General features: G+C 34.2%; 2 protein-coding genes across 5 annotated transcripts; both read left to right on the top strand.

Annotated features, from left to right (window-relative positions):
- The first annotated feature begins 1629 nt into the window (after positions 1–1629).
- On the top strand, positions 1630–8683 carry LOC115969028 (GDSL esterase/lipase At5g45670-like). Its single transcript, XM_031088586.1, has 7 exons — positions 1630–1761; positions 1852–2066; positions 5116–5353; positions 5805–5929; positions 7416–7664; positions 7782–8028; positions 8323–8683. The coding sequence occupies exons 2-7, from the start codon at positions 1917–1919 to the stop codon at positions 8538–8540; spliced, it is 1227 nt and encodes a 408-aa protein (XP_030944446.1). The 5' UTR covers positions 1630–1761; positions 1852–1916; the 3' UTR covers positions 8541–8683.
- A 5629-nt stretch (positions 8684–14312) lies between these two features.
- On the top strand, positions 14313–16853 carry LOC115968883 (GDSL esterase/lipase At1g29670-like). Of its 4 annotated transcripts, none has more exons than XM_031088418.1 (5): positions 14313–14922; positions 15368–15506; positions 15736–15988; positions 16113–16365; positions 16464–16853. In XM_031088418.1, the coding sequence occupies exons 1-5, from the start codon at positions 14676–14678 to the stop codon at positions 16682–16684; spliced, it is 1113 nt and encodes a 370-aa protein (XP_030944278.1). In that variant the 5' UTR covers positions 14313–14675; the 3' UTR covers positions 16685–16853. The 4 variants fall into 4 exon arrangements, with proteins under 4 accessions (XP_030944278.1, XP_030944281.1, XP_030944279.1 ...); XM_031088421.1 differs by having other exon boundaries at positions 14325–14922; positions 15736–15994; XM_031088419.1 differs by having other exon boundaries at positions 14340–14922; positions 15368–15495; positions 15749–15994.
- The last annotated feature ends 315 nt before the right edge of the window (positions 16854–17168 follow it).

Raw genomic sequence — 17168 nt, 5'->3', positions numbered from 1 at the left:
TATAGGAACAAAAAGGTATTTTTGCCAAAGATAGATATATATATATATATATATATATTAATTTATTTATTTGATAAAATTATCAAAATGTCCTATTTTTGGTAGGACAGGTTCCATACTCCATTCAACCACCGACATAACAAGGGTTATTAAGTGAAAAACTATAAAAGTAAAGTGATCTCTACACCAATTAGAGAAGACGATTTTTTGCTTTTACTATCTAAAATCATATACTAATATTTCTAAAAAGTGTTTTGGTTTAACCCTACAAAGTTGTAATTTCCAATTATCTTGTGTTGACTTTAATTCCGTACCAAATTTGATTGTAATTTCTTCAATCATTTTCCTTGTATGTATGTGGGTTTATTTGTAAAGGATGAGTGTGAGAGATCGGTGAAGAATCAAGCTTCGAAAGATGAATAAGTGGAATTTGCGACTAGCTCGCAAGAAGCAACCTGCGAAAAAGCCACGTGTGAAGCACATGACTGGAAGCTGAAAAGTCATGCCAGGTTGTGAAGTTCATGAGTGTTTCGCAAGAAGGGTCATCCTGTGAAGTACCTGCGAAACCCTCTATTTGGCAAAAAGTTTATTTGCTTTATCAAATTCTTTACCCATATTATATATTCTTGTTACCCACGAATTGTAAGGAGTGCTTTTCAGAGAGAAAACTCTAGCAAATATACTTGAGGGTTAGAGATTGTTATATTCACAATCATCTACATATTTCCTTGTGGTTTTCCTCAAACTCTTATCTCTTCATCTTTAGATCTTTGAGAGGTTGTTAGCCCAAAAACTTACCACACCCATTCTGAGTGTCAAATGAGATTTTGGTGCTGTTGGGAAGCATTGGAATGAGCCATTCATTGGCGGATGCAATCAGGCTGAATTGCGGGATTCAAAAAGTTAAAGAAGACAAGACTCCGAAAAATCTGTTGGTAGCAGGAGCTTAGATGGCTCAAGTACATGGTGTAGACTAAGCTTGGAGGGTCTTTTTTTATTCATGTACTCTAACTTTATTATCTAGTGGATTGATTTCGACTTGAAGGGTCGTAGAAAGGTTTTTCGTCAAATTCTTCGATTTGTTCTTCGATAACACGTTATAGTGTTATCTTTTATTTGCATCTCTCTTCCCTATTCTTTAAACTTCCATTTTATTATTAATGATTGATGAATATAACTTAGGGTAATGTTATCGGTTTATTGCGTTTATTTACTCTTATTATGCACTTTGTTTAAATTAGAGTAAAAACAATCTAGTTCTAATTTTTAATTAAAGTTCTAAACAAACACTTATGTTTTAGCACGAGTTTTTAAAACCAGTACATTTTGATAATTGATTGAAACACCGAAATGACCAAACCATGTGGCCTGCTCTTGCAGTTTTTGCTGCCATTCGTACTGAGATGAGACAAACCCATTAAAAATGGAGCACTCTGTCGTGACCAAAAGCAATTTAGTTTTCATGAATTTCCCTCAACTTTGGAGGACTACAATGAAAGTGAGGTCCATATACAGAAAGATAACGTACAAAATCACTGTTGCTAATCGGGGCGATAATAGCGTGCACGTTGTCGAATTTGATACACAACAATATTATATCCTATTCAACAATATTATATCACTGGATTATATTGAGAAGGGTAGCTGAATTTGACCGCTAAGTAAACTCTGCAAAGAAACTGGCAAAGCATGGCTAGATTAAAGCCCAGCTGACATCATCACATAATGGACAAAGTTTCTCTCTCTCTCTTTGAACTTCTGGTAACCCTCTCAGTATCTCTCTCTCTTTCACTGATTGTGTGTTACTTTGCTTTGCTCATTGTGTGTTCTTTTTAATTTTGTGAGAGCCAGAGAGGTTCTTGACTTCTTGGAGGAGCTATATAGGCAGCTAGCTAGGGAGAGCAAAAATAACGAGAATGGCACCAAGGTTTGAGCCCAGGGCGAACATGGAAGATTTGGAGGCGAGTTTTTTGGACAAGAAGAAGAAAGACTCGACTAAGTGGAAAGATGGGGTCTTCTACTACACTCTCTGCTCTGCCTACGCCCTAGCCTTCTGCATTGCTCTGGTCCTCTCTTTCTCTCTCTCTTTAACTCTCTCTCTATATATACATTGTGTATAACTTTCCTCTTGTTCTTATGCGATTCTATTTTGTGCAATGATTCTCTTTATGTATTGTGGATGATAAAAGTAGATTAAGAAGCTTTTGTTAGATTGGGAAAAAGTGGGGCTTAATCTGAGACTAGTGTTTTAGATAGAGGGAGCAAGTCTTCAGGCAGTAGTTACTATTCTAGAGGAGGAAACCTTTTTTTGAGTGACCAATTTTTTTTATTGGATATTTTCTAAAAGAGGAAACTTTTTTTTTTTTGAGTGACTATTTATTTATTTATATTTTTTGAATAGATATGGTGACCGATACCCTGGTCCCTAGATTTGGGTTAATTTAACGTGACCAATACCCTGGTCCCTAAACATAACTTTCCTCTCTTGTCGGTTTCACACTGTACAATTCATTTCAAAAACCAGCAACATATAATGGATAAACACAAAATGTATACCATAAAAACTGAAAATTCAGTTCAGAGCTGAAAAACCCAAATTTTTGGTTTAGCTAGCAACAACATATTTTCGGTCTCTTGGTGTAATTCACAGCCTCATAGTAGATAATTCCACAATCCACAGTATCTCAGAGTCCATTGCTGAAGCAGTGAAGCACGAAAAAGCAAACTTTTTTCACCTTCACAAATTTTGAACCATCAAAAGCCCTTCGTAAACCATTTCTCTCTCATTCCTATTTCCCACACTCTGTTTCTGTTTATTCCAAAAAATTATTTCATCCCTAAGATAACCCCACAGCAGGCTGATTCATACCCAGATTTTGCTGGGTTGAGCAAGAATTGATAAAACTTAAGAAGAGATGGAGAAATTTCATCCCTTTGGCTGCTGGACACGAGAGGGGGAAGGGAGAGGGCTTGAGAGTTCCTTGTGTTTTTCAAGTTCTTTGTTGATAGAATGAACAAAAGAATGAAATCCAAAGTGTTTTGCATGGCCGGCCACAGTTAAGTGAGATGGGGTAAGGTGATTTGCTTGGTGAGAATGTGTCCAAATGTCTCACTTTAATTGATACTAAGAGTGTGAAACGATAAGAGAGAAGAGGAAAGTTAGTGCTTACAAATGGTGTGTTAAACTGTTTATGTTTAAGGTTTAATTTTGTTAGTTTTGAAATGTATTGGATAGGGGTGTCTAGACCCAATCGGAATCCAAAAACCCAACCAAACCGCCCCATGCTGACCCGAATCCAGCCCAAACTGAAGGTCTAGTCAGTTGATGGTGGGTATCTGCCTCTAAGAACTGACGCCGATAGGTTGAGTGGTGGGTTTTCTCCTCAAAAACCCAAGTCACCTAACCTGATCAATGCTATATACCAAATCTGGCAAGATCAAGTTTTGTTCTAGGGAGATCCAACAAGATTTGGTGAGATCTTGACTAAATCTGGTGAGATCTTGACTAGATTCGATAGAATTTAGGTAAAATGATGAATTTTTGTAGAATTCAATGATTTTTTGCAAATTTCGGTGACTTTGTACAGATTTCGACGGTAGAATTTAGGTAAAATGATGAATTTTTGTAGAATTCGGTGTTTTTTTGCATATTTCGGTGACTTTTTACAGATTTCGACGAACCTTACTATTGACCGAACCGACCAACCATCACCTGAACCTGAAACCGACTGAACTGATTGATTTTGGCAATAGGTTTCAGGTCCCTCCACCTTCCACCCGACGTTGGTAGATTGGGTCCGAAATTGACCCGATCTATCTCGTGTACAAGTCTAGTCTTGGATGTGTCTAATATTACCTCAAATCTCATTAGTGATCACTATATTTATTTACTTTTCTAAAAAAAGAAACTTTTTTTGGAGACTTTTTTTTCCTGACTTAATATGGGATTTGAGTGACTAATTGTGTTGTGTCATGTGTGCAGTGAGACAAAATGAAACACAATTCTTATAAATTTTATTCCTTTTAAAAACGAGCCATTTGGAACGATTTTACGTTTAAAAAACCTATGATAAATTACTTGCGAGTATAGTAACGTAGGCTTTATAGCTGTCGCAACGTACAAAACAAAAAACAAATCTAAAAAGCAAAGCAAAGCAACCAAAAAAAAAAAAAAAAAAAGAGTTGGCTGCATCACAATAACTCATATCAATAATTGACCTACACATCTATACACAGAGTTGGTTGCATACGTACAAAACAAAAAACAAATATGTAAAGAAAGAGAAACGGTGTATTAGAAAGTACACTGTTTAGCAATTAGCATAACAAAAAATAAAAAATAAAAGTCTTCAATTCAAGACAACCAACTCGTGTTCTCTCTTTACCAACCCAAATCAATATTTTTCTCTCTTAAGCTACTCATACTCACAAGTTGTGCAACCAACAAAACTTAGGGATTGAAGTTACGGGGCCCATTTTATCGTACACAATTAGATCAAAATTGAACCCAAAAATTTAGGGGCCCACTTCAAGATCTAGTTGTCCTTACCACGTTGATGTAAAAGTTAATTGGGTAATTTTTTCTTTTTTAACTATTTTGTCTTTTTACTTTAATAGTAATAAAGTAAAATAGTTAAAAAAGATAATAAATTTTTTTTATTATATGTGAATTCCAGTTAGTTCAATTTTTAAAATTTTTAATGATTGAATAAGAGGTTTGAGACTCAATCTCTGTCTGCATCAAAAATTGATTGGTGTCTCCAGATTTCTACTCTAACCTTATCTAATGGTCCGTTTGGATTGAAAGAGAGAGAATGAGAGTAAAGTAGAGTAGATTTAGCACAAAATTAGCTTATTTTTAGCCCGCTCTAATCTACTCCCCTCCATTCCCTCTCCTGCCCCATCAATCCAAATAGGTCATAAGTGTATATGTACATTAAACTTTCTCTTAGAAACTTGAAACTCTCTCTAAAAAAAAAAAAAAAAAAAAAGGTTTATATATAATTCCCCTATTGTAATTTTATGGACTACTGCTATTTCATTTCATGATTTCATCTCATTATCTCAATCTAACTCCTTCATTCGTTTTGGTTTTCAATGACATGTGAAATGAAGACATTGTTGATGCTACTTGGTTTCTTGCTGGTATCGAACTTGCAAAAATATCGTGTTACTGAAACGTCACAACCACAAGTACCTTGTTTCTTCATTTTCGGGGACTCGATTTCTGATAATGGGAACAATAATGATCTTGTGACAATGGCAAAAGCCAATTATCAACCGTATGGAATTGATTTCCCTGGGGGACCCACTGGAAGATTTACTAATGGTCGCAATCTTGTCGACATTATTGGTCAGCATTTAATTTGTTATATTTAATGAACAATTCATGTTGAAAATTATTAAAGGCAATTTAACAATTTTTTTTTTAAAAAGATACATTTTGTCACCATTTCCACGTTTGTCAATTTGTGATTTAATTATATTATTTATATATGGAATCATCACTAGTACTTAATAAAAAATAATCAAATCACAACTTGACACGATTAAATTGTGTCAAAGAGTGTGACAAAGTTTACATTCCTAGACTTTTTGTAACAAATTTCATAATTATTGATCTAATTAATTGTGAATAGTGTATATAATAGACACTGTGGGACTAACTGCTTTTTCTCCGCTCGTTATAGTTGACTACTCATAGATATGTCTCCTAATACGGCTGGGCAGACCCATGTTTATCTCCTTTTACAACCTTGCAAAGTCGACTTCTTAACATGCTTTTCATCACTCTCTCCTTGCAGCTGAACTTCTGGGTTTTGCAAGTTACATCCCACCTTTTGCTACTGCTAGAGGTGAAGAAATACTCAAAGGGGTCAATTATGCATCTGGTGCAGCCGGTATTCGCGAAGAATCTGGACAAGAACAGGTAATTAGATGTTAAACATTATTAGTATTTATGTGATTGTGTCAGTATCATCCACATTCAATAAGCAAAATGTTAAGATTATCCACCTGTGCCAATTATGCATGCCAAAAATTGCGGAGTCCACATTGAGAGCCTTATATTGCAACCTATGAATTTGATATTAATTGTATGATAGAGGAAGGTTAATGTCAGTTTTTAGGATCCTAAAAACATATTGTTTAATCTAATTTTATAACCAAATTTATACTTAAGTCAATTTTGTAGATATTAGGTTAAATATAAGCCAATCGTATCATGCAACGGAAAATCTAAATAACACAAGATATGATGACCTAAAAATACTAATAAAATAAACTAGTTTCAAGGTAAAAAAACTTGGGGGGACCAATCTCAAGAAAAACAATTCACTATCAAATAGAAGTTTACAGTTAAGAATATTTAATTCATAGAAAACTTAACTATGATTATCAAACCTAACTTTGAAATGCTCAGATTTCTTTGATGTGGATCTGCTCTAACATGAAACTCCAATTCACGCTTTAGATTTCCAACATAGACTTCCAATCTATGACTCCAAGACCACCCTTGAAGGTTTAGATCTAGTGCCTTTGATGACTGGTATGCAGTAACTTTAGATCTATCGGTTCAAATTGAATGTAGAATAATTTCCTGTAGTGATTTTGAAAAGAGAAGGCATAGAACCTTTTATGACTCCAACATAGACTTCCAATCTATGACTCCAAGACCATCTTTGAAGGTTTAGATCTAGCACTTTTAATGACTGGTATGCAGCAACTTCAAATTTACTAGTTTAGATTGTATGTAGAATGATTTCAAGTAGTGACTTTGAAATGAGAAGGCATAGAACCTTTTAGATCTCAAAAAAGCACCTCCAAAGTCCCTTCAAAACATGCTTTATGGTTTTCTTTATATACTTAGTGAAGTAGATTTGAAACCATAATCATCTGACGGGCCAATGGGCTGATAGGCTTTAAGTAAATTCTGCAAATTCGCAGTTCAATATTGATCAAAGCTTAGTCTTGATTGGTAAAAGTTGTCATATTTCAAATTCCTGAACCTGCTTCTTCTTTATTCTTGTATTTTGACTTGCAACACTTTGAGCATTGTTTAATATAACTTATAGACTCTATGATCTATAATGATTTGTTAATTGTTCTAACCTTTAGAACTTAACAATTAACTCGTCCAGTAGTGCCCTTTTCGAACTTTCACTAAACTAAACACCATGAAACTTTAACTATAATAAAGAGTTTTGTAACTTAACAGATACATTTTAATGTTTCCATTGGAAATGTCAAGTGTTTAAATCCTTCTACCTCCATTGGTTTAACTATCGAATTATTTAAAAAAAAAAAAAATTCAACTACAATTAATTTGATTCCTCTGAAATTTCAAACTGAAGAATGAAAGGCACCATCAAGTTAAAATAATTTGGTACGTCATGTATTCACTATTCATATTGCAGGGTGATCGGATATGCATGGATAGGCAGTTGCAAAATCACCAAATTACAGTCTCAAACATCGTCAAGCTACTTGGAAATAATGAATCATTGGCCACAGCTTATCTAAACAAATGTATATACTCCGTTGCAATTGGTAGTAATGACTACCTAAATAATTACTTCTTGCCCCAGTACTATAATACAAGCAGCATATATAACGAAGAGCAATATGCTGCAGTTCTCGCTCAACAACTCTATCAACAATTATTGGTTAGCACAGCTTCTTTTCCATTCTATGTTTTTCTTTTAGGGGTTTAATCAAAAAATGGTTGTTTTATCTCTTAAAATTGATATAGAACATGGTGTTTCCTTTTTTGTTGATGCTAGACTCTGCATAAGCTTGGAGCAAGGAAGGTAGCCCTCTTTGGGTTGGGTCTATTAGGGTATACTCCTGTTGAACTCGCTACGTGCAGTACTAATGGCTCTTCATGTGTGGAAAACATCGACAATGTGGTTGCACTTTTCAATGATAAGCTTGTATCACTAGTGGATGACTTCAATTCAAATCTACCCAATGCTACATTCATCTTCATTAACACTACTCAAATCTCGCTTAACAGTTCTTCAGCTGAAGGTAACATTACTTGCTCTAATCTTAGTACTCTTTTTAGCTCTTTTATTTACTTATTTTATATTACCGATTGTTCCAAAAGCTTAAGTTGTTAAGAAATTAAGATTTTAATCATTCAATACATTGGATTTTTAACTTCTTAAATAGGGGATAGAATAGAGATATGATCTGAAATCAGGACTACTTGATCAGATACCATAACAAATTACTAACTATCCCAAAAGTTTAAGTTATTGAAAAATGTTGACTTTAATCATTTAACCACTGCTCTAACAAATTCTGTATCATGTTTTACAGTTACAGATGTTCCTTGCTGTGAAGTGTTGAGATATCCACAACCAGAGACTCAATGCGTACCTTTAGGAAAAGAATGTAGTAACAGGAGCGAATATTCATTTTGGGATGCAGTCCATCCAACTGAAGCCGCATATGTGGTCTATGGGGAAAGAGCATATAGAGTTGAGTCCCCAACTGATGCTTATCCATTTGACATCGAAAGTCTCGCCCAACTCTAATGAACTAGATGATGTGGGAAGAGAATTCCCATATGAAAGTCTACAACATTGTTGCTTGAATTTCTTTTGTGATTTCCCCAAACATGATGTGCATCATGTTTATAATAAAGTTTAGAGAAGTGATTCCCACAACATTTTCGCAATACTTTTATAACAAATTATCAGTGATGAGTTGTTTCTAGTTTTAATTTGAACCCATCACTAAAATCACATTTTTGCCCACCAATAATAATCAATAACAACCTACCACTTAGGATTTGTTGTGATAAAAATATTATGGATATAATATTTCCCTAATGTTTATGCTCTAAAAATGTATGAAAAATGACCTTGTCCACAAACAATCATTATCCGAATGTTATAATGCCAACAATAAATAATCAACCATGCAATAGGTTTTGATGATGCAAGATATCAGGGGGTGATTGTTCAAACTAAGATGTGATGGAAGACTTGAAAAGATGTAAAAAAATGTTATCGAAGTGCACTGGTATGTTACAGGCCAAGAACCCTTTGACAGTTAAGTTAGAACTTCTTTAAAGATCTCTAAAAACTCTAAATGTTTAATAGGAGAAAATTCTTACTTACCTCAAATTTGGTGAGGTCTGGCCTTTTTAGAGGAGATCATGAGTGGGCCTCCTTTTTTTATGCCAATCTCTGTATGGGAGGCATATTAGTTGAGTGGAGGTGGTGGGAGCGAATTATGGGGAGATTTCTCCCACGTTCTGAAGTAGTAGACAAATGTGACAAGTCCCATTTCTATCCAATGTCATTTAATTTTCTTAAGTGTTGAATTGCAGTGTTTATGGATGAGCATGATGATCTGGATGATCATCTTCTTGTGGATGGTTTGCTGCAAGCTTAGGCAATCTTCTAGATGAGTTGACCATTTGATTCTGTATCAGGTTCAAACAAAATTGTGCCCTAAAATATTGATGAAGTTGAATCATTGTATATTTGAAATGAAATCCAAAAGCAAACAAGTTAACTAGAAGTGAATCCAAATTAATTCCCAAACGACAAGAAACTCTTGGAAGTTGGTGAGGTCACAGTCATACTTACAATCATACTCACACTCACACTCACAAACATACAAAGGAAGAGAATGGAGAGGGGAAGAGGAAGATAAGTGTTTACTTTGTTATTTCTCTTCCTTCACTCTTTGGCATTGAATGGAGGAATGCTAGCATGGATACTATACAATGCAACATGAACTTCTCCCATATTAAATTGCATGACTTCAAAAACTCAATTGAATGTGTTATTTAGGGCCCATCTGGGGCCAAAATAGCCAAATGACCATAAAATTCTAACTATATAGTTAGTAGTTCTAGTTTCCAAATTATATTTTTTACTAGCATTTCGAGTCTAAGAGACTTGATTTAGGGTCTATAAATCAAGTTTTTGGGACTCGATTTTTATGGGTTGTTCACATCTGATGTGGCACTTTTTCCAATATTCTTCTCTGGGTTTTTTTTTTTTTTTTTTTTTTTTCTAATGAACACATATTTTCTATTTCTTTTGCTGTTGTCATTGCGGTTTTTTTTTTTAGATGTAAATCGAGTCTTAGAGACTCGATTTCCATGTAGCTGCCATGTGGAAAAAGTGCCACATCAAACGTGAACAGCCCATAAAAATCGAGTCCCAAAAACTCGATTTATATCCCCTAAATCGAGTCTCTTAGACTTGAAATGCTAGTAAAAAATATAGTTTGGAAACTAGAATTCCTAACTACATAGTTAGGATTTTATGGCCATTTGGCCATTTTGGCCCCTGTTTGGTTTCCCCATCACTTAGTTTTCTTAACTCAGTTTTCAAAACTCATAACACAAACTCAAAACCCATAACTCATAACTCAAAACCCACTATCACTCAAAAACTCCAAAATTTTTGTTTGTTAACAAAACCCAATCATATATCTCAACTTTTAAGTCCACCTTTTGCCAAAATGGTGGAGCCCACCAATTAGTCTTTTTCAACTGTCTTCTTCCCTTACCCGTGTGACTTTACATGAAGAACATGAAATCCACACCCAAACCTAGTTTCATCACCACCACCAACGATAAACCCAGATTCCACTACCATCAACACCATCAACAGCCACACAAAAAATCCAAAAGAATGCACAGGAAATCCATAACCAAATCTCACATCGTCGAAGAAGAAGAACAATAACACAGAGCAAAAAAAAAAAAAAAAATGAAGCCAAAAAATGGAGCTTTAACCCGAAACAATGAAACGACAGCGTCTGCTGCTTTGGCTGTTGCTGCTACTGCGGTGGTGAACGCAAAGTACAAGCTAATGTCGCTAGTGAAGCTTTCTATCTCGAGGTCCACATGCCTCACAATCCCACCTAGGCTCAATTCGAGGTCGTTTCTCGAATCCCCTGTTCTCCTTTCCAACATGAAGGTCTGGTCTTGCTCTCTCTCTGATGCCACACAAAAAATCCAAAAGAATGCATAGCATATCCAAACTCAAAATCCTTAGATCAGAGACCCAAATCACAAAATTAGACATAGAGATGAATCGATCTAGGTTAAGCTTGAACTAATCTCACAATGGCTTGTGGTGGTTGCTCGTGGTGGTGACAATTTGGCAAAAGGGATGAGAGAGAGAAAAAACACATGAGAGAGAAACCGATCTGGCAAAGGGAGGAATGAGAGAGAGAAAAAACGAAGGCCCAATCTAGTGGTTGCTCATGATGGTGACGACTGGCGTGGTGGTGGCAACTTGTGGAGGAGCAATGAAGGGTCAGTGAGAAGAGAAAGCTCTGGGTAAAAGAAAAAAAAAATGAAGAAGGAGAAGAGACAGAGAAGAACGGGTTGGAGAGAGATCTTACTTGATGGGACAAGTCATACGGGTGGGTCCCATTCTTTGCTTAATTTTACAAAAATGCCACTGAAACTCAATTCTCCAAAATTGAAAACACCTATTTCTTGTTTCCTATTTCTATCATTCTAACTCAAATTTTTGAGTTTTGAATGATGGAAACAAGAGTTGAAAATCAAGCCAAACAATAATTTTTTTGTGGGACCCACGTGTTTTGAGAATTCAGTTATGGAAACTGAGTGATATGATCCAAAATCACCCTCATCCAAACAGGCTTTTAATAACTTTACTATACTTAATTTATTATTAGTGATTTGCTTACTATGGTTAATTAACCAAAAATAAATTTAAGTTCAAAATAAATTTTTGTTCATAGGATTAATTCAGCATAAAATCAATGAATGGTTCTAAATTCTCTTTTCATATCTCCTTATATAAACCTTACAATAAAGTGTGTGTTCATGGGGGTATTTAGAAAATGACAATGTTAGACTAAGGTTATAACTCTATTTAATGTTTTTTATTGGCTATGAATTTTGGCAAATCAACCTGTGGATTACTTTTTTTTTTTTATAATATTTTCCGTACTTGTAAAATTTCAAAAAAATCAAAGATTAATAACTATGTCATCAATCAAATGTTTAAATTTTGAGTCTTTGTAGTCTAAAATTATATATAAAAAATAAATTTATAAATCGAATAACAAATAACATCCAATTGGTATGAAAGTTGACATGTGTTTTAAGAACATAAAAAATATACAATTTCACGGTTAGATTTTCAAAATATATAGTCATGTTAATTTTTTTAATGAGAGTTGTAGTCTTAGGTTACAACTAAATTTGTAACCAAACTTTGTCCTTTAAAAAACTCATTTCTTGAAAGTAGCGGATAATTTTGTTGTTCCATGTTTGGGTGGCTGTTTCAAGTCATAAATTTTTTTTCTCACCTTCAGAATTTTGTCTTAATTTCCATTAACAACATTTCCTATGGGTTGCTCAACTTAAACTTCTTCCTCAACTTCAGAACTTTTTTTCTTTCTCTTTTAAAAAAATATTGAAATAAATGAAGATTCTTAAATTTCATAAGAAATTAGGATTCTTAAATAAAACCGAAACTCTTTTAGAATTAGATCCTTTGGGCTGTCATGTGACAGTGTCCACAGTGCACACACTAATTCATTTGAAACTAATTCAAATTCTCATAGGTAGAACTTATGATTAACGCAAGTACGTACTTCAATAAAAAAATTTATTGACAATTTTTTTTTCCAAGAAATTAACTATGCCTTCAATTTTTATTTAGTTATTTTATATATTCATTGGATTTTTTTTTTTTTTTTGAAAATTTTAAAAATATTAACAAAGTTCTTTATATCATAATGACAAAAATTATGTTAAGTCAGTGTAAATAAATAAGTAAAAAAACTACCTTCGTTTTCTTACTTGAATGGAGCAATTCTATATCAAATGATTGATTAATTAAATGATTTCTATACGGCACCAAGATCTCAAGACCCATATGGGCCCTGGGCTCAGGCCCAATGGAACGGCCCCATCGCCCTAAACCCTTCTTGAAACTGCCTTCATAAAGAACGAGTTTTGGGCCTCGGATTCTGAGCTGCGCTCGGCATAGAACCTCCCGAACAATCATATAAACCCTGTCCGGGCAAGTCATGGGATGCTCGGGGAACATCATTACCAAGCAGATTCGCCTGAACTGGAACCAAGTTCCAAGGCCACAATTGTTACATCCCACTCTCACCTAAACACCCACTTAAAACAAATAATATTGGACCTTCAATTGTACTAACGATGGCAGTAATCATGATCTCCCCACTAACCTAAGCTATAAATAGCAGAAGTTGGGGAGAATGAAGGGGTTTAGAAAAAAAGAGTGAAAATAGTCGTTTAGAGAGGGGAGAAACACTACTTTGAGTCTCTGTGCCGAGAACGACCCAAAGTAGGAAATCTTGAAGTCCACCTTACAAATAAATTGTGAGCCCAAACGAGGTTGAGCCCAACAGTCTCATTTTAGGCTTGCACAATTTCAAATAACCAAATTATGTTTCCTATTAACGATTGTTTTTGAAAAAACCAAAATTTAAATCCCTCGTTCAAAAGTAATACTATAGTTATTTGATAAATATTTGTAATTTTTTGTACAATATCCTTTTTAGAATAAAAACTTAGTACAGATTCATCATTGATTTTCAATATAGGCGCTGGTTACAAATTGATAGTAACTGCAAGGGTTCTGCTTCATTTGCTTGCTAGTCAAGCCATAAAGAAAATAGCATAAAGACGGCATTGGTGGGTAATTCTTAGTTGGATATGCTAATGATAGATTAAATGCACGGTGACATTCACATTTTCTAGGTAATGACTTAAGTTTTTTAGATAATTGGTAATTTATCATCATATCAATATATGGGGTTTTAGCTTCAAAAATTCTCTACCTTATCTTCTATTTAAAAAAAGGGTTTTGCTAACGAGTACTCTTAGGGTACTCATTAATAATCCACTTCAGGAAAATTTTAATACCACTTTTATGGGAAATAAAAAACGCTGTTACAATATTAATTTTTTTTTTTTTCATTTCCCATAAAAACTTCCTTTATATGGATTATTAACCAGTGTCCTAAGAGCACTCGTTAGCATTTTCCAAAAAATTTCACATGTTAGACCCAAGATAGTCAATAATTTATCCTGATATCAATGCCAGAGGTCTTAGGTTCAAACTTTGTCTCCACCTTATCTCCCATTTGAAATTGATAATTTATCACTAAAAATTGTTAGTTGTTCACTTTTATGCAATTGTTCACAAGGTATATAGAGGTATACGAAACTGAGTAGGCTCTATGGTATTTCTTCTCTCATCATACATTAGGTGTGGGAGCTAATGGGTTTCAATACAGTATGCATGAATTTTGTTTGTAATAGAAGTGTTAAATACGCAAGAAAGGTCTTCGACTTTGGTTGTAATATTATTGAATATCATCTTCCAAAAAAAAAAAAAAAAATTAATTGATTAGTTTTGAAAACATAACATTATTTGCATGTAATATATCATAGAGAATTCAGCCATTTGAAATTAACATAGCGAGTTTGGACCTCTTGGTGACTTGGCCCATAATATTTTTAACAATTCCCATGAATATTTTTACAAGAAATCTCTGTGTTTCCCGACTATAAATGTTTCTCGAATTTTACATCTTTGAACAATTCCATATTTATTTCACTTCCATTTCTCCTCTCTTTAATTTTCTGATTTCTAATTAACTTCTTTCAGTTGTTTTGATTGTCAATGGCATGTCAACTGAAGACATTGTTGGTGCTACTTTTTTTCTTGCTGATATCAAATTTGCAACATTGTGTTAATGGAATACCGCAAGTACCTTGTCTCTTCATTTTTGGGGACTCATTGTCTGATAATGGGAACAATAATAACCTTGTGACAAGAGCAAAAGCCAATTATCAACCATATGGGATTGATTTTCCTGAGGGACCCACCGGAAGGTTTACCAATGGTCGCAATATTGGTGATATCATTGGTATGCAATTTGCTATTTCTACATAAATTGATACATGTTACTTTCACATAAGTTTTTTTATTATAATTTTTTGGTCAAATGATTATCCATTTTGAAGTATTTGATTTGGAACGTAGCAAATCTTTAATTAATGACCAAAAAAATTTGATTTTGGCTCCAAAAGCTAGCTTATATTTTTGTTAAGTCACTGCATATTTACTACTGTGTAAGAATTACTAGCAATTGACCCAAGTGTATGGCTTGTTACAATTCATTTTTGATTTGTTATTGATTTTTTTTCTAAGGAAAAAAAATAAAATCGACCTTTCTACTTTACAAGTCCGTCTGTGTTTTTTACATTGTGGTTGTGTACTGGGGAAATGTTGACATGGTGCATTTATATTTCTCAAGTCTTCTATCACTACGGTTACCAAGTATTATTGTTTTCAATACTTTCTCGTTACAGCTGAACTTCTGGGTTTTGAGAATTACATCCCACCTTTTGCTTCTGCGCCTGAAGGCTTCGAAATACTCAAAGGGGTCAATTATGCATCCGGTTCAGCGGGCATTCGCAATGAATCTGGACAACATCTGGTAATTTTAAGGTCATCTCCAGTGTGATGCATGCCAAATTTTAAGGATTCCCACATTTTGAGTCTGATATGTTTATTGCGAAATAGTATCCTCTCAATTTCATCACGATTAAGATTTTATTTTTTAGATTTAACAGTGTATATATTGCCACATCATTTAACATTTTCTAGATGTACAGCAAGCTGTGCATCTCTAGATTCATAACACATTTAATCTGAACCATTTCTTAAAATAATATAGTCCAGAATTGCAGGGTAATCGGATAAGCTTAGATAGACAATTGCAAAATCACCAATATACAGTCTCACACATCATTGAAATGTTGGGAGGTAATCAGAGAGCAACAATGTACCTAAGCAAGTGCATGTACTCCATTACAATTGGCAGTAATGACTACCTGAGTAATTACTTCTTGCCAATGTTCTACCCTACTAGCCAACAATATACACCAGAGCAATATGCTAAACTTCTTATCCAGCAACTCACTCAACAAGTAATGGTTAGCACAAATTCTTTCACATTTAATGTTGTTGTAGTTGGTTCCATCATGAATAAGATGGTAGTTTGTCTCTTTATTGATACAAGAAAACTAAATGGGAATTTTATGTTGATTCTAGACTTTGTACAGATATGGAGCAAGGAAGGTAGTCCTTTATGGATTGGGTCAGCTAGGTAGTATTCCAATTGTACTCTCTTTATGTGGAATTATTAGCTCTTCATGTGAGGACAGCTTCAACAAAGTGGTCCAACTATTCAATGATAGGCTTCTATCACTAGTGGCTGACCTCAACAAAAATCTATGGCAAGCTAAGTTTATCTTCATAAACACTACTAGTATGGATTTGGAATACACAAGTTCTACATTTCAAGGTAGACTGCCTAAATTAGTAACAGTCTTTGCACCTCTTTTGCCAATGCTATAGAATTTCTTCTTTTCCTTATGAGATTGAGATGAAATTTTGTGACAGGTTCCATGGTTAAAAATGCTTCTTGCTGTGAATTGTTGGGTTTTGGACAGTTCCAATGCTCTCCTTCAGGATATGTATGTCATAACAGGAGCCAATATATGTTTTGGGATGCAGTCCATCCAACTGAAGCCGCATATGAGTTCTATGGGGGAAGGGCATACAGAGCTCAGTCCCCAACTGATGCTTATCCATTTGACATCAGCTACCTCGCAAAGCTCTAATGTACAAGATCACATGTGGGAAGAGAATTCTCATGTGAAAGTCTGTAATGCCATTGTTTGCATTTCTTTTGCGACTGCCCAACTCATAATAAGGTTTATGTTTTGAAATGCTGGTTAGAAGAATGGAATAAAATTGACCATACTACATGGTTCCAGTAACTTCAACTAATTAAGTTTTTATCGTCTAATAATAAGGGATTTGAGATCAAATCTCTCCACCACTAAAATATGCATTGGTAAAGAGCAATCGTGACATAATACACATTATAGATTTAAACCTAATCCTATCTAAAAAAAAAAAATTATAATTAAAAAAAAAAAGACTATATACATAGATAGTCAATTAAGGAGGTAATAAATAATATAATTTTGGTTAGAATAATTTGGTCAAAAAGAACACATGTGGCCAACCATCATTAATCTTCTCTCTTTTTTTCTTTTTTTCTTTTTTTTTGAGAAAGAAGTTTTCATTTATTAAAAAATC

The sequence above is a fragment of the Quercus lobata genome, chromosome 11 (genome assembly GCF_001633185.2).
Source record: "Quercus lobata isolate SW786 chromosome 11, ValleyOak3.0 Primary Assembly, whole genome shotgun sequence".
In the NCBI taxonomy this organism is placed as follows: domain Eukaryota; kingdom Viridiplantae; phylum Streptophyta; class Magnoliopsida; order Fagales; family Fagaceae; genus Quercus; species Quercus lobata.
This window is presented reverse-complemented; position numbering and strand designations above follow the sequence as displayed.